Source organism: Pelodiscus sinensis, chromosome 1 (assembly GCF_052426305.1).
Source record: "Pelodiscus sinensis isolate ZL-2025 chromosome 1, ASM5242630v1, whole genome shotgun sequence".
NCBI classification, from domain to species: Eukaryota; Metazoa; Chordata; order Testudines; family Trionychidae; genus Pelodiscus; species Pelodiscus sinensis.
Genome location: NC_143052.1, coordinates 227,122,269 through 227,148,252, shown reverse-complemented (window position 1 = coordinate 227,148,252; position 25,984 = coordinate 227,122,269). Strand labels below are relative to the sequence as shown.

Here is a 25,984-nt window from a genome sequence, read left to right as displayed (position 1 = left end):
ATTGGAGAGGTTCAGCCTGTACATCACTGCATAGAAATTCAGCAATCTAATGGTGCTGGGCTCGTGAATCTTTATCCATAAATGTCAAGAGATTCAAAATTACGGCCCCCTATAGCAACTTTAATTTTGGCATGCTGCAATGTATCAGAACTATATCTGCAGCTGTGCACAGATGCTTGTAAGACTTGCCATACTGGAACATATGAGTTTGGTCCATCTGGACTGGTATCTAGTTTCATGAAATGGGCTTCTCTAAACCCTATTTCAGATATCAAACCAACTGCATAATCCTGAATTAACAAAAAATTGCTAAAAATTCACTTGATTTTAAAGACTTTCACCCAATTAACTCTTGATAGATTTTGAATCTGCTTTACAGAGCAGGGTGTGCACTGTCACCTTCCTTGTCACACCAGCAAAACGGAAATGTCCCACAGCACGGCTGCAGCCAGGGCTTCCACATAATGTTGTACAAGGAGAGTTGCTGTGGGACGGGAGTCAGGGTCTGGCGATGCTCCTCCACCGCTCTTTCAATTCTGCTTATTACTGTGTCAAACAGGGGCTCAGTGCCAGGTGAGAGAGGTTTGGCCTCAGATGGGTCTCTGGAGAGGTCAAAGAGCAAAGGAGGGTCGTGATGGGTTACACCGTCCCCCGAACATGGACAAATTCCTCTTCCATAACATGCGCCAGCACCTTCTGGATGGAATATTGGGGTCACATAATGAGCCTTCCACAGTGCCCCACCTGGCAGGAGACAACAATGCAGAAAGGTATAACACGGCATTAGAAGAAAAAAAGGTCTTTCAGAAATGACCATATTTTCAGAGCTTAACAGGTACATTTTTAATTTGTAACACAAGGTGCCAGCTTTCACCATTATACTGCTGGATCGGGTATTCAAATTTTGGGTACATCCAAACAGGATTAAACCAATACTACCCCTCCCTAGAATGGCTGAACAGGGAGATCCTTGGTTCTGCACCCAATATTCTGGCTAGCTTACTTGTGCTGTAGCATGAATATCATAATCTATATGCAGGACAGCAGCAAATTATTACTGCTTTATTTGTACCTGCACTGTTCCTAGATGGAACAACTGCTCACTTCCTCCTACCTCAGGCTCATTGCAAAGGTAAAATCTATCCTATATAAAAATCAAATTCTACTAAATACTGTACAGATGCTTTCCTGGAGACTGAAGACATCATTGTTTTTGGAGGAAGCTTTTTACTCACTGTCCTTTTGGTGCCACCGTACTGCATGTAAATGCACACCACAGTAGTGAAATAGGAACTCATGCTCCGAGTGCTGAACGGACCCTTCCAGTAAAGGCATCAGGTTCCGGCCATCAATCACCCTAACATTGATGGAAAGAATGGTAGTCACCAAATTGCAGTGAGCTGCAGGATCACAAGTTCTGTACTCAACTGTCATTGCAATTGAAAACATTTGAGCACCTTACTCTTGGAACAAGGAATATTTATGAGTAAGAGGTTTAATCTCAAACATGCAAAAAAGGATTTTTGTGAACTGTGTGCAATTTATGGTTCTGAAAAAGTAGGCTGGCAATGATGTGGTAAACAAGATCATTTTCAAGCAAGATTGGAAATTTAAGGCAGTGAATAAGTTTTACAGTTTCTGTACCTGTCCTGGGGCACTGTCCCTCCAGCCAGGTGAGCCACTGTAGGGTAAATGTCCATAAGACTTGTAGGTTCATCGATAACTGTGTCTGCAGGCAACACTCCTGGCCATCTAAATATCCCTGGCACACGGATCCCTCCTTCCCAGCCTCCCATGCCTTTTCCACCTATTGTTAAATGCAAGGCAATAGAAGATATTTTAGAGACATGACATGCTGCCTGCTTAAACTGTCTAATATTATTGATTTATATTAAGTCTCTCTCACTTTTTCAGTTTTACCATAAGCCCATCCTCCTCAGGAACAAATTTAGTTGTGTCAATCCCATTAAAATGCATTTTCTCCAGCTGCCATCTCAGTAGCTTACACTCTATTGATTCCCCTTTGTTTTACAGAAAAGAGAACTGCCACACTGCAAGTATTATCTTTTAATATGTAAATGGTCATATGCCTCCCTTCCTACTCACAATTCGGTGGGTCACCTTTTGGTCACAATCACGTAACAGCCTTGTTAGAACTACAGAAACTGTTGAACATTGTAAGCATATTTAACGTCTTAGCTACTTTTAATGCAATTGAGCATGTGGCCAGCCAGTTCTCCATGGAGTACCAGTTTGAGGATCCCTGAATTAAAGCAATCCATCCAATCATTTCCTTACCTATATACTAGTAAATCTTCTAGAGTTATTTTGAATTTGTTAATAGTGTAAGAAAATAGTTGCTGCTTTATCAATTCCTTTCACAAAATGTAAATCCCATTGTACTCCTTGTATTTTGTGCAGTCTAACTTTGATTAATTACTGAAATATTGTAGTTGTCACCCAGTGAAGTACCAAGTGGTGGAGAGGGCAGCTGGAGAGGTGGGAGTAGCAGTTCCAGAGTTCCAGCAGCAGAAAATGAAACTGAGGATCCAGCATTAGCATGTGAGTGGAGAAGCCTCCTCACCCAGTGCTGGATGATTCAACTGTATTAGCCAGTACATATATGCTAAGCACAGTATACGCACATTAATGAATATTATGTGCATAGTATTTATGTAATTCTCATATGTATTTCAGGTTGTCATATTACCTGAATGTATTGTGAACATAAGAACGGCCGTACTGGGTCAGACCAAAGGTCCATCTAGCCCAGTATTGTGTCTGCTGAAAGTGGCCAATACTAGGTGTGCTCACCTCACAGTTCTGCTCACCCATGTGCAGGCCTACTGATGGAGGGAGGAGGGAGAGAGAAGGGACAAAAGGAGCAACTACCCAGTGATTCAAGGGGCCCCGAACCCTTTAAGTCACCCCTGGAGTGCAATGCAGCATGCTCTGGGTGGCTCTCAGGGCTGCCTGGGAAAGCGGGAGCACTGCGCAGAGCACTCCATACAGTGCTGGAGGGGCACTGTTGTCTTGAGGCCCCACCCCTTCCAGGAGCAAGGAGCTGCCCCTCCTGCTTTGCCCAGGGGCCTGGCATAGCTGTTGGCTCCCCTGCCCATATAAGTTTTCCCACAGACCTTTGGAAACCTGTTGCATTAAAAAAGAAACTTGTCAAAGCAAAGATGCATGAATACTTTGTAACAAGTACAATTAGAGAGTGCTTTCCTGGGCCCCCTTTACAGCCCTCTGGTCTCATACCCTGCAGTAAGCTTATTTGGAAGGGAGGTACACTTGTATTGAGATACACAGTTGTCTTTGTGTAATACTGACAGGTAGAACCGCACCTGGGACCTCTGCAGCTTAGTGCATGAGCCGCTACAGCTTCTTGAGCAAAAAACCAGCTAGCTCTCAACTAAGGTTGAAGAGCACACTCGTTTTTCCCTCTGTAGTCTGAATGCCACTACATGGGACAGGGAACTACACCCAGAAGATGTGTGGGTTACGTTTGCCAAGCAGGTCTGGTCAAATACTTCCATTCTACCTACTGTCTTGTCACTTGTACTGTCACCTGGGAAATAAATGGCTAGACCTCTCCTGACTTGATTGTTGTTGTTTTTCTAAAGCACACCAGTTCAGAAACCAGAGAACTTGTTACGGGGAGAAAATGCCTAGATGAGATGGGCTGTTTCTGTGTTTTCCCAGTCAGAAGAAGAAAGCAGATGCGAACAAGATCTTTAATCTTTATGACCCAGAGCTTCAATCCTTGATATGCTATTTTCTGCATATGGTTTCAGGGCTACACATGTGATTTTGAAGAGAGAAGTTTAATATTGTGTTTTCAATTTCTGAATTTTTAAAATTTGTATCTATTTTACTGAACTATGCTGATTTTACGATATGCCTTCATCTTATAAGCATTATGCCCTAATGTTAACATAATATTTTAACATATATGATTTAATCAATTACTTGCTGCCTATGGTACCATTAAATACTCTGTTGGTTATATTAGGAAGACCTTTTTAAGGAATTCAGTCTAGCTAATAATCCTCACCTTTGTATATTCCATTCCAGCCACCTAATTGGACTTTTCCATCATGACCTTCCAAGAACCCACCATGGTCAGAGGCAAAGTATGTGAGTGTGGTATTTTTCAAACCTTCCTTATCAATAGCATTCAGGACTTTGCCTATAAATAAAAATAATGACACATATATGCACTAAGAAACAAAACTAGAACTAGTGAAACAATTGTTGCCTCCAGTCTTGCAAATATGCACACACTTAACTTTAAGCAAGGGAGTAGACTTACAGAGCTCAAGTGGATTACTTCCACACATAAAAAGAAGCATGTACTGAAGTGTTTCTGAGAGCTGAACCTTTGCGTGTGATTTCATTGACAATTTTTAAATGCAAAGGGAAGATATGATATCCCATTAGCACATAATTATTATTAGTAGCAGAACTATTATGGTCAGTGGCGGCCCATGCATATAGGCCAACTCGGCTGTGGTCTAGAGTGCCACATTAAACAGGGAGCCCAATGATGATGTTACGCCATTGAGGGCTGTGGAGGCGGGGACGCCGATCGTGCATTCCGCCTGGGGCGCCAGCTGCCAGCAGCCCATCTTGGGCTGCCCCTGATTATGGTAGTGCCTATGAACACTAGTCACGGACCAGGACTGTCTTGTGCCAGGTGCTGTACAAACACAGATCAAAAAGATGATCTCCCCATAGGAGAGCTTACAATCGGAGGGCATATCTGCACAGACGGACTGTACAGGTAGCAGAGTTATACATCTGCAGCCTTACAGTATAGCATGCATTAGCTGTCTTACGGACTTTGCTGCTGTACACTGAATATTCCTTTGTCTGCACTGACATATTGCCATTTGAATCAAGAGTATGTCAATAGACGATCTACAGACAGCCTAAGTCAGAGTGCCAGATGCACTAAGGAATGGTTAATGCATAGCAGCAGGATTAGCACAGACATCTGTCTGGTGGAGAACTGTATATTTACACACTCTAGGTAGCCATATAATCATGGTTTGTGTAGAGGATACAGCAGCAGACAGCCACAGTGAGTACTTAGAAACAATGACTCTCCTTGTATGAATGTTGTGAGCAAGTTAATTGTGTGTTAGATTGTTAGAGAAAGTATCATTTGTTAAATTAACTTACCCACCATCCAGTCCATCTCCTCTACATTATCTCCATATAAGCCATGCCTGCTCTTCCCAAGAAATATCTCCGTGGTGATGAGTGGTGTGTGGACATGTAGAAAGGAAACAAAGAGGAGGAACGGCCCATGCTTGTTTCTTTAAAAGAATTAATGTGTCATTTCCTTGCAAAGAAGTACTTTAGTTTATACATGTACTTTGCTTTTATAAAAGTGAAGTCACGACTTTGATATTAAATTGTGCTAATATTCCAGTGACTAACCCTATAAGTATCTAGTGCCTCTGAAATATTAAAACCCAGTTAATTCCAAAAAATTAATTTTGAATATTTAATATAGCCCCTTTTGTTTGCATTCGCAAGTAAACAGATTTCATTCTGGAGAGCAAATAGCTGGTATAAATCAGCTGAAGTCAAGAAGTCAAGATTGGACCTCACTGGTCCAGCACTTTTGGGACTTGAGTGGTTCTGAAGGAAGGAGTTTGCAGAACTTTAGAGGAAGGTGAAAACTCCCAAGGTTTGCCAGTCTGACCTGAGGGAGAATTCCTTCCTGATCCAAGATATGGATCATGTGAGCAAGACTCATCTCTACTAATGGCCATCTGTGAGGTTTCAAAGGAAGGAGACAAAAATCCACTATATATGCTTACATGCCCTCACACAAACTCACACACATTGTGGGGGAAAATCCCTTCCTGACTCTTACTGGGTTAAAAAAAATTCTCAGTACCATGTGAGAGAATCTGCCTCTGAAGCAAGAGGCAGAGGTCATTTGATTCAATGAAGGTACACCAAAATAATTCTAGCAATTCCCTTCATTGCAAGAACCTCGAAAATTGGTGCACCTCCCTCCCTCCCATTCTCTGCCTGTGCAAAAGCTTGTCCTTCTCAGGACTGTAATACTTTGATGTAGTTCTGGTTGTTTGTTTGGTGTGGCAGTGGAGTTTAGTGGCATATGATATGCCAGAGGTCACACAAGGGGATTTTGTATTCTCTTCTGACCTTTAACTCTATGTCTATGACTTTAATTTTTGGAGTCAAGATAATAATTACATATTACATTTGAAAGCTTAATTTAAAAATTAACAGATTAATCAGTTGGATAATTAAACAATGTAGTGAAACATTCCAAAATTTAAACAAATATATTCAAAATGAACCGTACTTTACCTTTCAATAAAAGAAATGGCCTCCCTCAATATAAGGGATGTAGTTCTTTCTACCACCATTGGCTGTTCAGTAATTTCATGGTTTCTCATCATAAAGCAATCCCAATATCTTATGAATCCGTAACTTGCGAACCAGGATGCAAAGAACAAAAAGCCAAACCAAGCAAAACAGATGATTATTTTCCAGGGGACTGAGACCAAGCCAACAAGCTTTGCTATTGCAAGTGTAAGTACTGCCAGGCCAATTATCTGAGTGTTGAGCCACAATTTGATTCTCAAGACTCTGTCTTTCTCGGGAGGTTGTGTTATCTGACAGTCATTCATTAGGCTAAATGGCATGCCGTAAAAATAACTAAACCCATGATTTAAAGGGTGATGACAGTAGTCGTCGCGGGATTCACAGTTCACACCTTGATGCCACTTCCCTGAAAATATAATTTAAAACGTAAAGGTACACATGCAATACAATCATTTAAAACATTCTGCTCTCATCAGGACCAAAACCAAAACCCCCTTGCTATTAAGAAATATTTCCCATCCTCCATAATAGATGCTAATTATTTAATATGCTCCAGGAGAACAAATCTTTCCATTCTTAAAAATCCCTCCTAAACCACTGGCTTCTGCACAGGTACACATGCCTTTTTTCCTGGATCAGTTAATGCCCATGATTAGGGACTAAAATAGGATGCAGTAACTGAGAACTACCAGGATTAAAGGGCAAGGGAGAAAAATATCAGGCATGCTTGAGCTTATGCCACCCACATTAAAGGGGAAAGGAGTCCTTTTACAATTGCAGCCTGAAACAATATTGTGCTCTTGCCTCTGCACCTTTTGCAAAGGCAACATAATGAATAGAATCATAGAATGCTAGGGCTGGAAGAAACTGCAGGAGATCATTGAGTCCAGCTCCCTGCCCAAAGCAGGACCAACCCTAACTAAATCATCCCAGCCAGGGCTTTGTCAAGCCTAGACTTAAAAACCTCTAGGGATGGAGATTCCACCACCTCCCTAGGGAACCCATTCCAGTGCTTCACCACCCTCCTAGTGAAATACGTTTTCCTAATATCCAACCTAGACCTCCCCCACTGTAACTTGAGACCATTGCTCCTTGTTCTACCATCTGTCACCACTGAGAACAGCCTCTCTCCATCCTCTTTGGAACCGCCCTTCAGAAAGTTGAAGGCTGCTATCAAATCCCCCCCTCACTCTTCTCCTATGCAGACTAAATAAGCCTGAATCCCCCAGCCTCTCTTTGTAGGCTATGTGCTCCAGCCCCTAATCATTTTGGTTGCTCCTCGCTGGACCCTCTCCAATGCATCCACATCCTTTCTGTAGTGGGGAATCCAGAACTGGATGCAGTACTCCAGATGTGGCCTCACCAGTGCAGAATAAAGGGGAATAATCACTTCTCTAGATCTGCTGGCAAAGCTCCTCCTAATGCACCCTAATATGCCATTAACCTTCTTGCTATAAGGACATACTTTTGACTCATAGCCAGCTTCTCATCCACTGTAATGCCCACATCCTTTTCTGCCAAACCGCTACCTAGTCAGTCAGTTCCAAGCCTGTAACAGTGCTTGGGATTCTTCCGTGCCAAGTGCAGGACTCTATATTTATCCTTGTTGAACCTCATCAGATTTCTTTTGGAAAGCAAGTAGGGTATTGTTATGGAAAGTGTAGCAGTAGATTTATGTAGAAAGCCAGATGACACGTAGGTTAGAAAGTGACAGGGTGTAATCTGGATATACTGAAAGAGCCAATTATAAAATGAAACAGCCAAAAGTGACATCACTTTCACTAGTATAAGGGGTCGTAAGCCTATCTGCCAAACAAGCCATGAGATGCTGGCAGATAACAGTGTAAACCAGAGTTGGGCAAGAAGTGGATCAGGGGCTGGATCTGACCCTCCTAACACTTTGATCTGGCCCTCAGAGTGCATCTGCCTGCTTTGTATTTATATCCTGCTGCCCACGCCACCAAATTTCTATGCAATGGTTTAGGTAGCAGGATCCTATTTAAATGACTCACAGTTCACAGTCATGGAACTACCCTGGCAGAGGCCAGAGCTACAAACCTTTTAAATAGCTGCAGCAACCCTGGGCGGCTGCCAGGCAATGTGGTGACTGTGAAGCTGTGAGCCATGAGCCCTTTGTTGTGTTTTTAATTCAAGGTTTCCAGTTTCATACAACTCTGGGGGGAGGTTAGTCCCCAGCCCTGCATCTTCCTTCCCAGACCTTACCCCTTTCCAGGGTGGAGCTGGCCCATAACCACATAGCAAAATTCTTTAAGAGGCCCCCTTGTGAAAATTACTGCCTATCCCTAGTATAAACAGTGTATTGGATTTGAAAAGCTTTAGCGATGAGGATACATACAGTGTATGCCCATAAAGAAATATTATGTGATATTATAAATAGTTCTTTTGATTTAACGAAGTTAAAGAATGATCTGCCCAAGCTCTGGACACCCTTCCCAACTCAAATAACAAAGCCATAATGAAACAAAACAGCCACTCCTGTGCTCACAATATATATTAACTGAGAGAAAAGGCCCACATCACAATCCAGCTTAGTCCTGCAGGAAAGGCCTGCTCAAGCAGGTGGGTTTTGCTGCTCTCACCAGCCACCCTCCCACCAGCAGTGAGTGTGGTGGTGGGGACCCAGTGTCTGATGATGGGGTGTGTGTGTCCAAGGCGGGTGGTGAGGAAAACATCTAGCATGTGGACTGGTGGGCTGCTGGTCTGTCAGTGCAGCCCTTCCTGCATGCTGGCACTGGTCCGGTAGGGCTTGGCCCCCATCCTGTTTCTGGCCAGCACTGGCTGTGTGCTGTGAGCTATAGTGGCTGGTGAGTGTGGGCAGGCAACAGCCAGTTCTGTGTTGCTGCTGTTGCCCCTCCATCGTACTCCCCCTTGCACTGTCCTTTCTCTGCTTTGTTCCTTCGCTCCCCTATCCACGCTGCTCCTAGTTTTTTGCATGATCTCTCCATCAGAGCTAGCACAGGTTTGCAGAGTTGTTGACTCGAGTCCCACGACTTGAACTCAAGTCCGACTTAAGTCGCCTAGCTGACTCGACTTGAGACTCGACTCGGGTTCATTGTTTGTGACTTGAGACTCGACTTGAGACTTGCTAATTTTGCTAAATCAACTTGGTGAAAAAATTGTCTGAAAATGCCGATATTGATGGCTTGTACAAAAATGACTTGACATTTTTTAAATTAAGACTTGAGACTTGAACTGTAGTGACTTGAGACATGACTTGGACTTGACAATGACGACTTGAAGACAACACTGCAGGTTTGTTTCAATATGCCAAGGTATAATAGTTTTTCTCTTTGTTGCTGCTTAATGACCACACGGAGGCCTATACTTTATTCATTTGTTGAGCTACATTCAAGAACTATTTGCTACAGAAAGAAGCAGTATCTGACTGCTCTTTTAATGGCTCTTCCTTATTTAGATCTTTGTCATTTGGAGAGTTACATCTGTTTCTTGAATTCATATTCTGATCAGTCCCACACAATGAAGTATTTCAGTGCTAAGTGTTCAGATAATATCTTTTGCCAAACCAGTATTGAGTCTACATACCTATTAGTCCCGTAATGTAGCCTTGCTGCTGTAGTATCTTGGCAAAGGTTGTTTCATGTGGAGGAAGTCCGCCTGAGGCTCCAGCCCACTGAATAACCCGATAACTGTTAGTGGCATCCATGCCTGTAATATATCATTTTTTAAAGTACTAAATAAATACAGCAACAGGGAGGCTTCAGCCAAAAGCAACTTTTGTTTTTATAAGAGCTTGCAAGAGCTCTCTTGTCTGTCAAAATGTAATCAACCTCACTTATCTTTCCATAGAGTCTTTCCCCCCGATTCCAATGACAGAATAATTTGGAGGCACTATAAATCATAATTACATTCTTGGGGCCAAATCCTCAGCAGATGTAAATCAGCATAGCTTCACTGACTATAATAGTGTGTTGCTGATTTACATCAGCTAAGAATCTATCCTGTGCTGTCTGCTTAAGCCTCAGTGAAAATAAATGAGGATTCTGGGCGAGATTGGGGAGGTATATATCCCTCACTTTCATATTACCAATTATTCATTTGAATCTCACACAGATGTGTGTCACGTTTTCCTTCTATCTTTTAATCATTATTTGCAGCAATGGTTGGAAAACAGAAAAAAATCTTTTTACAGATTTTTAGAAACCAAAGTTGTGAGTCTGAGTGAATGTTCAATAATAGGAAAAAGAGGAAAACTGTAAAACCCAACAAGACATCATTGTTACAGAGCAGCAGAATTCCATGGTTTTTTGTGTCCCAAAACACACTTGTTTGAGAGGAAGCTGATACTAAGAATGTCTGTTTCTTATTTACCTACTGCCTTCCATAAGGGCTAGCCATGTCTGTGAGCCCTCAAAAGTGCATTGCCCATATTAATGGACATCTGGTGGCAATTCGGTGGGAAACATCATGGCTGCTGCTCCCATCTCTTTGGACCTTCTTTAGCTACATGATTGCACCTTTCTGTGATGTGCAGAGACAGGGATAAACACAGCCATGCTGCAATAATTCTAAAGTAAGCAAATATCTCCAACAGCTGGTGATAGGACACTAGGTGGGGAAGGCTCTGTGGGTATGTCTAGACTACATGCCTCTGCCGACAGAGGCATGTAAAATAGGCTACCCAACATAGTCAATGAAGCGGGGATTTAAATATCTCCCGCATCATTAAAATAAAAATGGCCGCCGCACTGTGTCGGCTCAGCTGATCGTCAGCGCAGCGCGTAAGTCAAGATGCGGATCGGTCAACAAGGGAAACCTTTGTCAACCAATCCTGTAAACCTCGTTTCACGAGGCATAAGGGAGCAGTCGACAAAGGCTTCTCTTGTCAACCGATCCGCGTCCTGACTTGCGCGCTGTGCCAACGATCAGCTGAGCTGACACAGAGCGGCAACCATTTTTATTTTAATGAAGCGGGGGATATTTAAATCCCCGCTTCATTGACTATGTTGGGTAGCCTATTTTACATGCCTCTGTCGGCAGAGGCATGTAGTCTAGACATACCCACAGAGCCCTCCCCACCTAGCATCCTATCACCAGCTGTTGGAGATATTTGCTTACTTTAGAATTATTGCAGTGACTACAGAAAATTTTCTCTCAGGTGTGCTGGGTCCTACTAAAATGCTCAGGGTCCAACGGATCCCTATGGCTGGTATTCGGAAAGAATTTTTCCTTGTGTCAGATTTGCAGAAACCAGGGAGTTTCACCTTCCTCTGCCACATGTGGCATGGGTCTTTTGCAGGTTTAAACTAGAATAAATGGTAGATTCTCTGTTACGAGAAGTCAGGGATTTATTACAGGAGTTGGCGGGTGACGTTCTATGGCCTGCAATGTGCAGGTGATCAGATTAGAATGACCCCACTGGTCCCTTTTGGCCTTAAAGTCAATGAGTCGAAATGTTTAAAAGCTAAAGTCTCTTGCTCAGACAGCACAGTTCAATTAAAAAGGCTCAAACCTGATCGGATGGGGTATCTGCCAGTCAGGAAAGCTGCTCTGCTTGGTGTACAGAGTGGAGCTGCAGCAATGTGCTGAGTAAGTTTCACCCCTTCCTTTGCCAGCCGGTCAATATTAGGGGTCCTAAAACAAAATCAAGTCAAGAAATTTCGTGATATTGGTCTGTCAGCTAATAGTGGTTAACAAGGCAAACTGCATCTTCTCTTTTTTTTAAAATAGAGAACCTATTAAGCGTTTCCTGAGCTCTGTAATAAAATATAGTCTTGCAGCTCCTTAGGGTATGTCTAGACTACACAGCTCCATCGATGGAGCCATGTAGTTGAGTTTACTAGACATAGGAAAATGAAGTGGCGATTTAAATAATTGCCGCTTCATTTACATCAAAATGGCTGCTGCGCTATGCCGATCAGCTGCCAACAGTGGCCAGCACCAGGTGCCCCAGAGAGGGTGGACCGAAGACAATGATCAAGCGATTTGTCTCCTGCCATCCCTCTCCAGCCTCTGACAAACAGAGGCCAAGGACACCATTTTATCCCCTGGCTAATAGCCTTTTATGGACCTAACCTCCATGAAATTATCTAGCTTCTCTTTAACTGGAAACACTGTAAGTCATTTTCAAGGACTTATGGTATTGTAAGAAAGATAGTCCAATTAGCGCTTTTAACCTAATTCAGGTGATGCCATCAGAGAACCCCTCCTTCTGCCAGCATGTGGCTCAGCAAAGGAGGATTTGGAGAGAGCATGACATTCTTACAATAAAAAAAAGTAAATTAATGTCTTTGATTACTCTCCTTAGATCCTTTACCTTATCGTATCATTTCCATAGCAGGCTACATCTCCAATACCAAGATCATCGGCCAGTATCAGTACAATATTGGGCTTGTAGCTGACTAAAGCATGTGACCCAGGTGGCCTTAGGAATGGAAGTAAAACTAGCAGGATGGTTGGAGAGGTCCTGAAAAGGTTAAAAAGAAAAGGTCCATTCAATATAATTTGGCTATTCTTATCATATATATATATAGTAGCCCAGGGTCTGTGTGTCTGTAACGCTGATGTACACGGCCACGCCCCTGCCCGTGTACGTCAGCGCCCCGCCCCCCTTTCCTTTGCTCCGTGGCGGCAAGTGGCCGCAGGGCCCCCCGGAAACCCTCCCCACCAGCGCTGCTTCCCTCTCCCCTTCCTCCAGTCCCCCCATCCTCCCCCCCAGCCCCCAATCCCCCCCAGCTTTGCTTTCCATCCCCCTTCCAGCCAACCCCGTCCCCTTCCCCTCCCTGCCTGGTGCGCTGTGGCACGCTGCGCCACTCCCAGCTGAGCGGTGCTCCTGCCAGGCCCCGGCAGGGGGGCAAGCAGTGGCAAGTGGCCCTTTGAGGTCTGGCTGCAGCCAGTGGCTGCACCCCCGCCCGCCAGGTCTGCTTCCCACCCCCCTCCTCCCATCCAGCCCCATGGCCCCCGACCCCGCGTGGGGAGCGTGGACCCCAAAGGGCCGCTTGCCGCCGCTTGCTCCCCTGCTGGGGCCCGGTGGGAGCGCCGCTCAGGTGGGAGCGGTGCAGCACGCCAGGGATGGGGAGGAAGGGGAAGTGGGGCGGGGTACCATGCAGGGAGGGGAAGGGGGCGGGGCTGGCCGGAAGGGGGGTGGGAAGAAAAGCTGGGGGGGAATTGGGGGCTGTAGGGGAGGATGGGGGAGCCCAGAGGAAGGGGGGAGGGAAGCAGCGCTGGTGAGGGAGTGTCCAGGGGGCCATGGGGCTGGCCAGCAGGAAGAGAGGGTGGGAAGCAGAGCTCGGGGGGGGGATCAGGGGCCGTGGGGCTGGACGGGAGGAGGGGGACGGGAAGCAGACCTGGTGGGGGGGGGAGGTGCAGCCACGGGCCGCTTGCCGCTGCTTGCTTCCTCGCCGGGGCCCAGCTGAGCGCAGCCATGTACGTCACCATCCCGCCACCTTCCCTCGCGGCAGCCCGGCTGAGCAGGCAGCACTCAGCCAAGTGCCATGGCAGGAAGGAAGGGGAAGGGGAGAGACAGGCAGGAGGAGGAGAAGAAGAGAAAGGGAGAGTGAGTGGCAGGAGGGGGAGAAGAGAAAGAAAGAGATGGATAGAGAGGCAGGAGGCTGAGGAGAGCTGAGAGAGAGGGGGGGAGGCAGTAGGAAGAGAGAAAGAGACAGAGTGAGAGAGCTCATGAGAGAAGACCTGAAAATCCCATCTTATGACGGGCTAATCGGCTAGTTAAGTACATGAACAAGGAAATTGGCAGGTTAAATTAGATAATTCTAACTCCATAAGGAGCAAAATGTGAAAAGTTTTATGAAGAAATGACAACAAAACACAAGTTTTTATATTGCTATTTGGGAGATTTTGGTGAAATTCAAACTCCAAACATGATCTCCTATTACCCATTCTACTAAAAAGCAATTAACTTATTCTCATCACTTTCTATTTACAGCTTGAATAGTATGAACCAACAGAGATGTCTACTGTCTTCAGCACCTAGGATTTTATAAAGACAGCAATTCTGGTTCAGTGTCAGTAAGAGAACAATACTTTTATTCCTTTATTTCTTTCATAGCAAGGTCCTGAATATGTCCAAGGAAGAAGACGACAGAACATACTAGAGAAAGGAATAAAAGTTTAACAGGGCAAGTCTATGAGCCAGCTACGTATCTATAATTAGTTAATGATTTCTCTGAGAAATAAGCATAAATATAAATGAAACCAATATGCCCCGTTGTTTTCAAATTGGTGTCACAGCATCATCATGTGGGTGACTCATGGGGGGAGATACATGAGGGGGCATGTGCCTCCAAACACCATGGGAGGGAGGGTCAGGGGGCTAGCCAGCAGCCTGTGGGAGAACTTAAGGGAGACCTGGCACCTTCAGCAAGGGTCCAGCATGCAGCAACAGGGGAGGTACAGAAATATAGCACCAGCTTGCTTTGCTACCCCAACCGAGTCACTCAGGGGAGAAGTGGGACTGTCCTTGTACTCACCAGCTGGAAACTAAGCAATGAGGTTGGAGAAGCAGAGTTAGCTCGAGCTGCCTTTGCGGCACTTCTCCTGACACTGGCAATGGGTGCAGGGTGGGGAGGGAGGGAGATCGACAGCCATCGGCCCTGCTATTCCCCTGAGTTGTGGCAGAGCAAAGGTGGGGCAAAGGAGGAGAGGGGGCAGAGCAAGGGTGGGGAGATGTTGTCCTGGCCCTTCCCCAGGCTGTGAGAGGTCATGTGGCCTGTGGACCCCTACATTCTCCCTCGCCAGTTGCCCCTGGTTACAAGTAAATAAGTGAGGGGAAAGAATACAGATCTGATTCAGTATAAATTTATCCTCCATTATCTATTTGAATATATATTCTGTGCCACTATGCTGAAAAAATTAAAACCTTTTGTATTTTAATAAGTTCTGTGCATCTCAAACAACAGGTTTCTCTGAGTTTCTGAGCCTGCGAGAGTTTACAAGTTTAAAGTTCTTAACAATTTGTTTTCTTGGACAAATGTTACGTGCTAATTCAACATTCCATACCACAAAGAAATAAAGTTGTGGATGTTACATTTGTAATGGACTTTCCTAAAAAAAAGACATAGAGCAAGTTTTCAATTATCATGCTGCATCATCTGGCCAGTTCAAGAATTAATAAAAATGTTGCCAATTATTATGGTAATTTTTCTATTTAGTCTAATAATATTTTCCTGCAGCTTTCCCCCCCTTTTTCTCATGGATTTAAACAATCACAGAAGTACTATACTAGCTTATCTGTTATACTCTATGGCTACGTCTACACTGGCATGATTTTCCAGAAATGCTTTTAACGGAAAAGTTTTCCGTTAAAAGCATTTTCGGAAAAGCGCGTCTAGATTGGCAGGACGCTTTTCCGGAAAAGCACTTTTTCCATAAAAGCGTCCGTGGCCAATCTAGACGCACTTTTCCACAAAAAAGCCCCGATCGTCATTTTTGCAATCGGGGCTTTTTTGCGGAAAACACTACTGTGCTGTCTACACCGGCCCTTTTCCGGAACAGTTTTCCAGAAAAATACTTTTGCCCGAACGGGAGCAGCATAGTTTTTCCGGAAAAGCACTGACGATTTTACATGAGATCGTCAGTGCTTTTCTGGAAATTCAAGTGGCCCGTGTAGACAGCTCGCAAGTTTTTCCGGAAAAGCGGCTGATTTTCCGGAATAACTTGCCAGTGTAGACACAGCCCACGGCTACGTCTACAGTGGCATGATTTTCCGAAAAACTTGCCAGTCTAGACACAGCCTGTCAGTTTTACTTTGCACAACAATGAAATTTGACTCATTCCTTTCTAGTCCAGAGTTATTCCCAATGTATCTAGTCTTACTGAATGGTAATACAAACCTGCATTGAAAAGAGTGACTGAACAGTAGTACCTACATCCTCAATAGGCTCATACCAAAAATGTATCACTAGGTGACACAAGATGAATAATGCACAGTTCCCTTCTTGTACATATCATGATAATAAATAATCTGACTAAATTACATAGATTTTACAGATTGCCTGCTTGTAAGGACACATGCTATATTAGTTCAAAACTCCAAGCAAGTCCACTTTAGCACACAAATTATAAAATCTAATTAGCGCTTATACCCAAATATAGATATGAGTGTGAATTTTTCTTTAGTTTGGGTTATTTGAATTTGGAGTTTCATTAGAATCACTTAAGTCAAGCTGCCAAATTCAGATCCCACAGAATAAGGATTTAGATATGGTGTTTCATTACAATTCATCTAATGAAGTGGCTTTTACCCATGAAAGCTCATGATACTATGTATATTTTTGTTAGTCTTTAAGGCTATGTCTACACTACCAGGGCACTTTGAAATAAGTTGTTTCAAAATAATAACTCCCGAAATAACTATTTTGAAATAAGCCTATTCCTCTTCACAAGCAGGAGTTGTTATTTCAAAATAATAAGTCAATTTTTTTTTAAAACAACAGGCTTGGTAGTGTGGACACTCATCTTGTTACTTCAAAATAACTCCTTAATATAGACATGCCCTAAGTTGCCACAGGACTACTCACTGTTATGACAAGACATGTCTATCTTAAACACAATCAGATACTGCACAAGTATGACACACCAATTCAATAGGTTAAAAAATGTCAAGATATCTACTGCCCCTTAACTTGAACATGAAAGAACAGGGTAGGCGTTCTACATACTTCATTCCATCTGAAATGTGCTGAAAAGTATTACATCAGTCCCTGAAATGATGTTGGAGTCTGGCTGGCTGGCTGCCTTCATTACCCATACAGACTGAAGTTCAAAGCTCCTACAGCTTATGCAAAAGGTCAAAAATACCTGCGGCATGAGGAAATAACTTGTGTGTACTGGGTGACTGGGATTTAGAAAGATATTTCACAGAATATGACAGGGTTTTAATTGAAGAAACACAAGTAGCTTTCCAAACGACAATGTTCTAAATGAGAAAGAAACATTAAAAGATCAAGCAGCTAGCTACCACTTCTTTCTGTGGCTGTAACTCAACAAATGGATAAAATATATGTCTCTACAGCCTGGTCTACACCAGACCAGGCAGGTCAGCTTAAATCATGCCATCCAGCTATGCAAAATGCATAGCTGGATTTGATTTAGCTTAAGCTGAGCTGTTGCAGCGTCTATACTGCGGGAGGCCCATCAGCTTCCCTTACTCCTCACAGAATGAGTACACAATGCTCTCAGCATTCAATTTCGTGGTCAACACTAGATCCGCTAAATCAAATGCTAGAAGATCAACCTCCAGAGGTTCGATCTTCTCCATAAGGTAGACAAGCCCCATGGAGTCATTAACCAGTGACAGAGAGAGGAAAACTATTTTACCCTGGCATATTGAAACCCACAGCTCTGCTTGTTGCAGAACTCCAAAAAGTTTTGTGCAGTATTATACTATAAATCATTTTATCCATCTAATTTGGCAGATACATCCCAATCAATCAAATCATCTTTAACAGTTCTACTAACAAGTCTTTTGCTAGGGTAATACTTTTACTCTGGAGAAGGTCCGTGAGACAATAAGGGCATGTCTAAACTACATCCCTCTTTCAAAAGAGGGATGTAAATTAGGCAGATTGAAATTGCAAATGAAGAGGGGATTTAAATATCCCACGCTTCAGTTGCATAATCGCGCACAGCGTTTTTCTGAAAAAGGGTATTTCGAAAGTGAAACTGCTGTCTAGATGTGGCTCTTTCAAAAAAACCCAACCTTTTTCAAAAGATCCTGTACTCCTCATTATTTGATATATTTTTAAGATATATAGAGGATGAGATTCTGCGCTACTGCTTTTAAGGGTCTGGCTACACTTCGAGCTGTAGGTATGATTCCCTGTTAGAAGAGACAAATCTGTGCTAGCTCTTATGAAGACAGCGTGCTAAAAAAATAGGAGGTAGCTTCAGTGGTGGGAGCAATTAGCTGCCCAAAGTGTTTCCCCATCAGAGATCCTAGGTAGGTTTTTGGAATATCTGGCCCCACCTTGCTCCACTACTTGACTGCTATGACTACATTCTATCTTATCGCACCAGCTGCATCAGAACTAATCTAGATTCATAGGTGTGGGAACTTGGGGTTTAGGGTATGACGTACTATCCCTGAGCTCCCAGCCTTGCATCCAGGATCCCAGCTGCTTCTCCATGCACCATAGGGTCTATTGCCAGCCCCAGACCCAGGAAACCAGCTGCTGCCCTTCACTCTGGGGACTCTGCTGCTGCTCCATGCACCTGGGCTTTGCTGCTGGCCCTACACATCAATGAGCTCTGATTTGGCACCCCACACTGGGGGCTCTGATGCCCTGGGTCCCAACGTCTGGCTCCTCACGCATGGATTTTGCTATTGGCCTGAGTGGGGGAGAGGACAGGACAGGGTAAAGGTGGGATGTCAGCAACCCCACTCTTAAAAATGTTCCCGCTCCACTGGCTGGGTTTGGGTCCTTAAGCTTGGAATCTCAACCCCAATGTGAAGTGTGGACATTCCCCTAGAGGCTTAGCATGAAACTGACGGTCCAGCAAGAGGTGGGGGTCTGGAGGCCTAAAGTTATAGCAGCCTCCAGGGTTGCTCTCTGGGTCACAAGACTGCTCTGAAACTCCACAATGCTATGTGCTGTGCCCCCACACCTTCCCCTATGCAAAGGGATCCTCAAAGCCCAGACTCGCAGCTATACTTCACAGTGCTTCTGTGGGAACAACCTCCAAAAGGCAGCACCGAGGCATCAATTTCCTCATCTGTAAAATGGGAATAATGACACTTGTCCCTTGTAAGGCGCTTTGAGAGCCACTGATAAAAACTTTGTGCAAGAGGTAGGTTGTGCCAATCTAGCCCTTTTACCAAGCATAGAGGGGCTGGGGTGTCTTTACAATAATCACATGTTTTTTCCTACAATTGTCAAAATCATGCAGAGGACAAGAACAAACAATTTCTTGGCCTTAAACAGGTGCAACAGGGAATTTACAGTCTCATAATTTTAAACTGCTTATTTGGATTTTATCCTAAACATTCCAGAATAATTGAGCTTGAGACATTTATACATGACATGTACAATTTAAATGGAATTTGTTTCTTTTTGGGTGTAAGTAACAGGGAGGAGTTATAATTCAGGCTTATAATGTGAATCTAGCATCAACCTGCTTGTGCCATCGGTAAGCTGAAAAGAAGAAAAAGTATAAAAATACCACCAAGCCAACAAGTCACATTATTGTTATATTTTATTACATTTTATATTCATACTACTGTTATATTTGCGATGATGATGTAGACTTTATTATGTCATTATTTAACTCTAATGAGCCTTTATTCATAAATAGGAAGACAGAGTCATTTGTTCTAATGCATTTTTTTCCTTACCAATAGGCTATCAGGTGCCACATGATTTCCATCAAAGGTTGGTTTTTCACGATTCTGGAAAAAACAAAAACAAAAAAAACCCAACAACAAAACCAAAAACAAAAAACAAACAAGAAACAATAGGAAAAAATAAAAATAAAAATAAAAATGGAACCATCTAAATGATAAAGAGCCTAATGCAAATTCCACTGAAATAAATGGGAGTGCTCATTTACTTCAATGGGCCCAAAATGGAAAAATAAACCCCTGACAATAAATAAATAAAAAAAAAGACCTGTAAGAACAGGTCATGATATACAGCTATTATCATCAGTTACTTCAGTTGTACCCACAGTGTTCTAATTGTCTTGAGGAAGATTGAAAGAAAATATATTATAAAATATGTTATATATTATATAACAATATATATATAATAATTATATAATACATAGTTATATGATAATGTTATATATATATCATTTTATATGTTCTATATAATAATATATGTTATATATTATAAAATGATATGTTAAATGATATGTTCAATTGTTAGGGTTTTATTCATCTCCCCTATGACAGAATGTAAGCTGATGTCATTGTCAGTGATGCTGACAATTTGCTTCCTTTCCTGCTTTTCACCTTATGTTCTGAGAGGTACATTTCCCTGATTAATACTACTTTTTGCATCATTTCAATGTACATCTTTTCCCTCTGGGCACATTCTCTGGAGTTTGCTTCTCTATAGTTGTGATCTGAATATTTTCCCTGGCATTTTCACACGTTTCCTCTACATTTACTAATAAGAGATGGCTCCTTTCCCTTGTCCAGTGGGGATGGACATAGATTTATACACATAGGTTTCTCAGAGCTTAATCAGTGATTTCTAATTCTATTTTAAATGCACCTGAAATGTTCTGGTATTGATTATTTTGTTTCTTTAACCCTTTCCATAAATTGTAGAATTGAACAGCTTAATCAATGCCTACATGAAAAACAGACACAATGCCTATAATCACAGAATCATAGAACACTAGAACTTGAAGGGACCTTGAGAGGTCATCATCTCCAATCTCTTTTCCTCATGGCAGGACCAAGCACCATCTAAATCAGTGTTTCTGAAAGTGGTCTGCGAGAACACTTTGAGAAACACGTTAACTGGCCGCCCAGGTTTGTTTATTTACCAGTGCCGTGACCACAGAGCCTTGCGGCTCCCACTGGTTCCGTTTTGCTCTTTGCAGTCAAACGGAGCAGTGGAAAGCGGTGGCCTGGTCCACGCCACTTCCCGTGGCTCCCCTTGGCTTCAAAGGACAAAACGGAGCCAATGGGAACCGTGAGGCTCCATGGCTGCAGCGCCGGTAAATAAACGAACCAGGGAGGCCAGTTAATGTGTTTCTCAAAGTGTTCTTGTGGAACAGTTTCAGAAACATTGATCTAGATCATCCCTGATAGATGTTTGCCTAACCTGCTCTTAAAAATTTCCTGATTGTAAGGAAGATTTTCCCAAAGTCCCACCTAAAGCTCCCTTGCTGCAATTTAAGCCCATTGCTTCTTGTCTTATCATCAGAGGTTAAAGAGAATATTTTTTCCCTTCCTCCTTGTAACACCCTTTTAAGTACTTAAAATCTGTCATCTTGTCTCCTCTCAATCTTCTCTTTTCTAGACCAAACAAATCCTAATTCTTTCAGTCTTCCCTCATAGTCATATTTCCTATGTCTTTAATCATTTGTGTTGCTCTTCTCTGGACCTTTTCCAGTTTGTCCACATCTTTCCTGAAATGAGGTGCTCAGAACTGGATATAATGCTACATTTGAGGCCTAATCAGTGCAGAGTAGAGAGGAAGAATTACTTCTCATGTCTTGCTTACAACACTCCTGTTAGTAATACTTGATTATATTTCTTAGATCCGGTTTTAACTCTTGCCATCACAAATTAGGTCTAAAACATCAATACCAAATACCCAAGGGGAAAAAAGGACTGCAGTTTTTACATTTAGCATTTTAGAATGGATGTGGCAATAGTACATGGCCTACATATACAAAAACCTTGCAGTAACTTCCCCAAAGTTGGCTAAAAATCCTAAAAACAGTTATTTTGTTAACAAGTACCTAGCTGCAGGTACTGCCCTTGCTTACTCTGCGGAGACCCAGATTTAGGTCTTGGCATTGGTCTATAATGAACCACATGAAGATGAGTGAAAACTTCTTGCTGCCTTCCAATCCCTTCTCTTGCCAAAGATTTATGGCCTTGATTGCAGAAGTACTAAGTCAATGATACTCAGACATCAGTGGTTCAGGAGCCAATTTAATGATCAATATTTCCTTAAAGAGCTACATTTATATATATAATTCTTACCACAAAATAATTGATCAAGTATTCTACAATTGGTTAATAATGTAATAAAAGCAGCTTGATTGCTTAATAACTAAATCACACTGGCTACATCTACACTGCAGGCTTCTTGCGCAAGAACTGTTTTGTGGAAGAGTTCTTATGCAAAAGGTCTTCCACAAGAACGCGTCCACACTGCCATGAGGTTTTGAGCAAGAGATGTGCTCTTGTGCAAGAGCGTCCATGGCAGTGTGGATGCTGTCTTGCGCAAGAAAGCTCTGATGGCCATTTTAGCCATAGGGGTTTCTTGCATAAGAAATTCATGTTGCCTGTCTACACTGCCTTCTTGTGGAAGAGCTCTTGTACAAGAGGGCTTATTCCTCATGGGGAGAGGAATAACTCTTCTGGAAGAAGGCCTTTTTTCCAACGCTGTACTGTAAATGTACTTGCGCAAGAACGTGTGTGCAGTGTAGACGCCCTGCAAGTTTTTGCGCAAGAACAGTTGTTCTTGCACAAAAAGCCTGCAGTGTAGATGTAGCCACTGTGTTTTAATATCATGTGCCTCAAGGACCTGAAGGAAAAACATTAAAAAGCCACTTATGGCTCCTGTGCCTCAGTCTTGAATCTAACTGTATCTCAACATCCAACAAAGTTAAAGGAAGTCGCAGGTTAACTTTGAAAGTTAGCTGCAGTTATAGTGCACTTATCTGTCATTCAGATCTGAATTGGCCTCCAGTATCAGACCTTTTAATTTACCTGGCTCACATTTACTCAAAATACAAGACTGGAAACTTGGTGGAGTTTTCTGTGGAGATGCCTATGAAATAAAACCCCTTCAATATTGTGACAAAAATTAACTAAATTAATTTAACTTCACCTTCTCTCAGTAGAAGGGGAAAGAGATTATGGTTAGAATGCCTGTGTTCTGGCAATTCCTGGCTGCCTAAACAGTTGCTTTGAGGCCAAGGATCCATGAGCAAGTTTGGAGACTTCAGGACTGCTCTAACCTCTAACTCCCAACATCCCCCCCAAATCACTACCCCACAACTGCTCTTAGACAGACCTTTTGTTATCCAAATTGTGCTAAATTGAAACAGACAAACACTGATGAAAACTAAATAGTATCTTACCCCATTTTTAGTAATGTAAATAGTTATAAGTAAGAGGCCTTTTATATTTTATTAACCAAAAAAGATTTAGTAATAAAATCATTCCTCACTAATGTATTATAATTCCGTAAGGAGGTCAACAATATGTGGACAAGGAGGATCCAGTGGACATAGTGTACTTAGATTTCAGGGAATCTTTGATAAGGACTCTCACTAAAGGCTCTTAAGCAAAGTAAGCTGTTATGGGATAAGAGGGAAGGTCCTCCCATAGAATGATAACTGGTTAAAAGATAAAAACAAAGGGTAGGAATAAATGGTCAGTTTTCAGAATGGCACAAGGTAACTAATGGTGTCCCACAGAGATCTGTACTAGGACCAATCCTTTTCAAAATAGTCATAAATTATCTGCAGAAAGGGGAAAATAGTGAGGAGGCAAAATTTGCAGAGGATAAAAAACTGCTCAAGATAGTTAACTCCAAAGCAGACTATGAAGAGCTTCTATAGAGTCTCAAAAAACAAGGTGACTGGCCAACAAAATGGCAGATAAATTGTAATGTACATAAATGAAAAGTAATACATATTGGAAAACATAATCCCAGCTATATGTACAAAATGTTGGGGACTAAATTAGCTGCTACAATTTAAGAGAGAGATCTTGAAGTAATTGTGCATAGTTTTCTGAAAACATCCACTCAATGTGCAGCAGAAGTCAAAAAAGCAAATAGAACATTAGGAATCATTAAAATAGGGCTAGAGAATAAGAGAATATTTTATTGCCTCTGTATAAATCCCACATCTTCAATACTGCATGAAGATATGGTTGTCACATCTCAAAAAAGATATCTTGGCATTGGAAAAAGTTCAGAAAGGGGCAACAAAATGATTAGAGGCTTGGAAAGGCTGCCATATGAAGAGAGATTCTTAAGACTAGGACTTTTCAGCTTAAAAAAGAGGGGAATATGATAGAGGTCTATAAAATCATAACTGATGTGGAGAAAGTAAATAAGGAAAAGGTATTTCTTGTTCCCATAATATAAGAACTAGGGGTCACAAAAAGAAATTAATAGGTAGCAGGTTTAAAACAAACAAAAGGAAGTTTTTCTTCATGCAGCACACAGTCAACCTATGGAACTCCTTGCCAGAAGATGTTGTGAAGACCAGGACTTTAACAGGATTCAAAAAAGAACTAGATAAATTAATGGAGGATAAATCCATCAATGCCTGGAATGGTGTCCCTAGCCTCTGTTTGTCAAAAGTTGGGAATGGACGACTGGGGAAGGATCACTTGATGATTACCTGTTCTGTTCATTTCCTCTGTGGCACCTGGCATTGGCCACTGTTGGAAGAAAGGATTTATTGAGCTAGATGGACCTTTGTTCTGACCCAGTATGGCTGTTCTTATGTATACTGACAGGGCCACTAAAATTTCTCCCTATCCTTCTTTCAAAATATTCAAAAGCATCTAGCTTCATGTAACGTAGCACAACCCTCTACACGAGGTATTTTTGAGCACAATCCTTTTCTTAAGGATGACACTATTCTGTAGAACATAGTTCAGTATTATTCACAGAATTCTCTTATTTGATCGTCTGATTTGATGCCACTGAATTTGTTAAAACATTCCTAATTTTAAAAACCAACAAATAATCTAGTAGCACCTTAAAGACTAACAAAACACATAGATTTCTAATTTTAGTTTGAGTCCATACAAAGAAAACCTTCTTATCATTCCAAATCAACTGCTTTGCAAAATGTACTGAATGCAAAATACAAATGATTGTTCCCAGTTTATACAGCATAAGCACAGGCAAGAAATATTTCTGCATGGTAGTCACTCCTGTAATAAGAAACATTTTTTTCAAAGACTTGATCCAATTATTTTATACTGAGGAAAACAACAAACTTTTTGGAACAACCATTTAATATTTTCCTGTATATTTCCCAACAAATTTTGCTGCAGTAGATCATAGAAAATGACAAGTTCAGTACCTGGTGTTGTCACGCTGCACCCTGGTAGTTTAAAATAGAAAGGCAGTCGATGCATTTGTCCGTGAGCTCACTTATAGAGTTGATTTTAAGTCATTTCATGTTTGTCAGTGAAACCAGTTCTGCCACAGCACATTCATTATCGGTTTTAGCTGTTGCCTAGTGGGCACTGGTCATATCTACTCCATCTGCTCATGCGCACTGCTCTGCAGCTTGGAAAGCAGGCTACTTCCCCACTGAAGGAAAGCTTAGCTTAATCAGTACAGCACTGGAGTAGCCAAGCCTGAAAACCCTTCTTATGTGTCTCTGCTGCTGACAGCAAGGCTCCTTATACTAAACTTCCCTAAACTGTACCTCCTCCGGCTGAGGTTAGCACAGTGTTAACATTTATAAACACATGTGGGACTCATCACTGAACAGTAGGCCTTTCATTAGAGACCTGGCTAAAATGAATTCTGCTGTTCATTAGATTCCAAAAGATTAGCCCCCCACTCCGCTTAAGCTCAAGCCGGTTCCACTGAAACATAGATCATCCATTAACAAACTATTCCAATTAAGTCTCAGTGGGGTAGCCATGTTAGTCTGTATCTGCAAAAAGAATGAGGAGTCCTGTGGCACCTTAAAAACTAGCAGATTTATTAGGGCATAAGCTTGCATAGGCAAAATAAATCTGTTAGTCTCTAATGTGCCACAGGACTTCTCATTGTAATTCCCATTAAATCATCCAAACATGCAACCTTGAGGCCTGGAAATAAGGACAAATGTAACGCTTTCTTTTACACTTTTGGTGAAACAGCAATTCCATAAAGTTTAAACAGCTTTGAGTGACTGCCTCAATGAGTAGGAACTGCAATAGATTTTTTCCCCCAAGAAAATAAGCTTTCAA

General features: G+C 42.3%; 1 protein-coding gene across 2 annotated transcripts; it reads right to left on the bottom strand.

Moving 5' to 3' along the window:
* Window positions 1-53: 53 nt before the first annotated feature.
* LOC102454420 (arylsulfatase H-like) lies at window positions 54-25,410 on the bottom strand. 2 transcript variants are annotated; one of them, XM_075915520.2, is made up of 12 exons: window positions 25,102-25,410; window positions 24,409-24,448; window positions 19,697-19,750; window positions 12,665-12,814; window positions 11,861-11,982; window positions 9,934-10,056; window positions 6,352-6,775; window positions 5,185-5,321; window positions 4,055-4,189; window positions 1,645-1,807; window positions 1,236-1,357; window positions 54-744 (listed from the first exon to the last, which is right to left on the bottom strand). In XM_075915520.2, the coding sequence occupies exons 1-12, from the start codon at window positions 25,154-25,156 to the stop codon at window positions 374-376; spliced, it is 1,896 nt and encodes a 631-aa protein (XP_075771635.2). In that variant the 5' UTR covers window positions 25,157-25,410; the 3' UTR covers window positions 54-373. The 2 variants fall into 2 exon arrangements, with proteins under 2 accessions (XP_075771635.2, XP_075771640.2); XM_075915525.2 differs by lacking the exon at window positions 24,409-24,448 and having other exon boundaries at window positions 25,102-25,409.
* Between the last annotated feature and the right edge of the window lie 574 nt (window positions 25,411-25,984).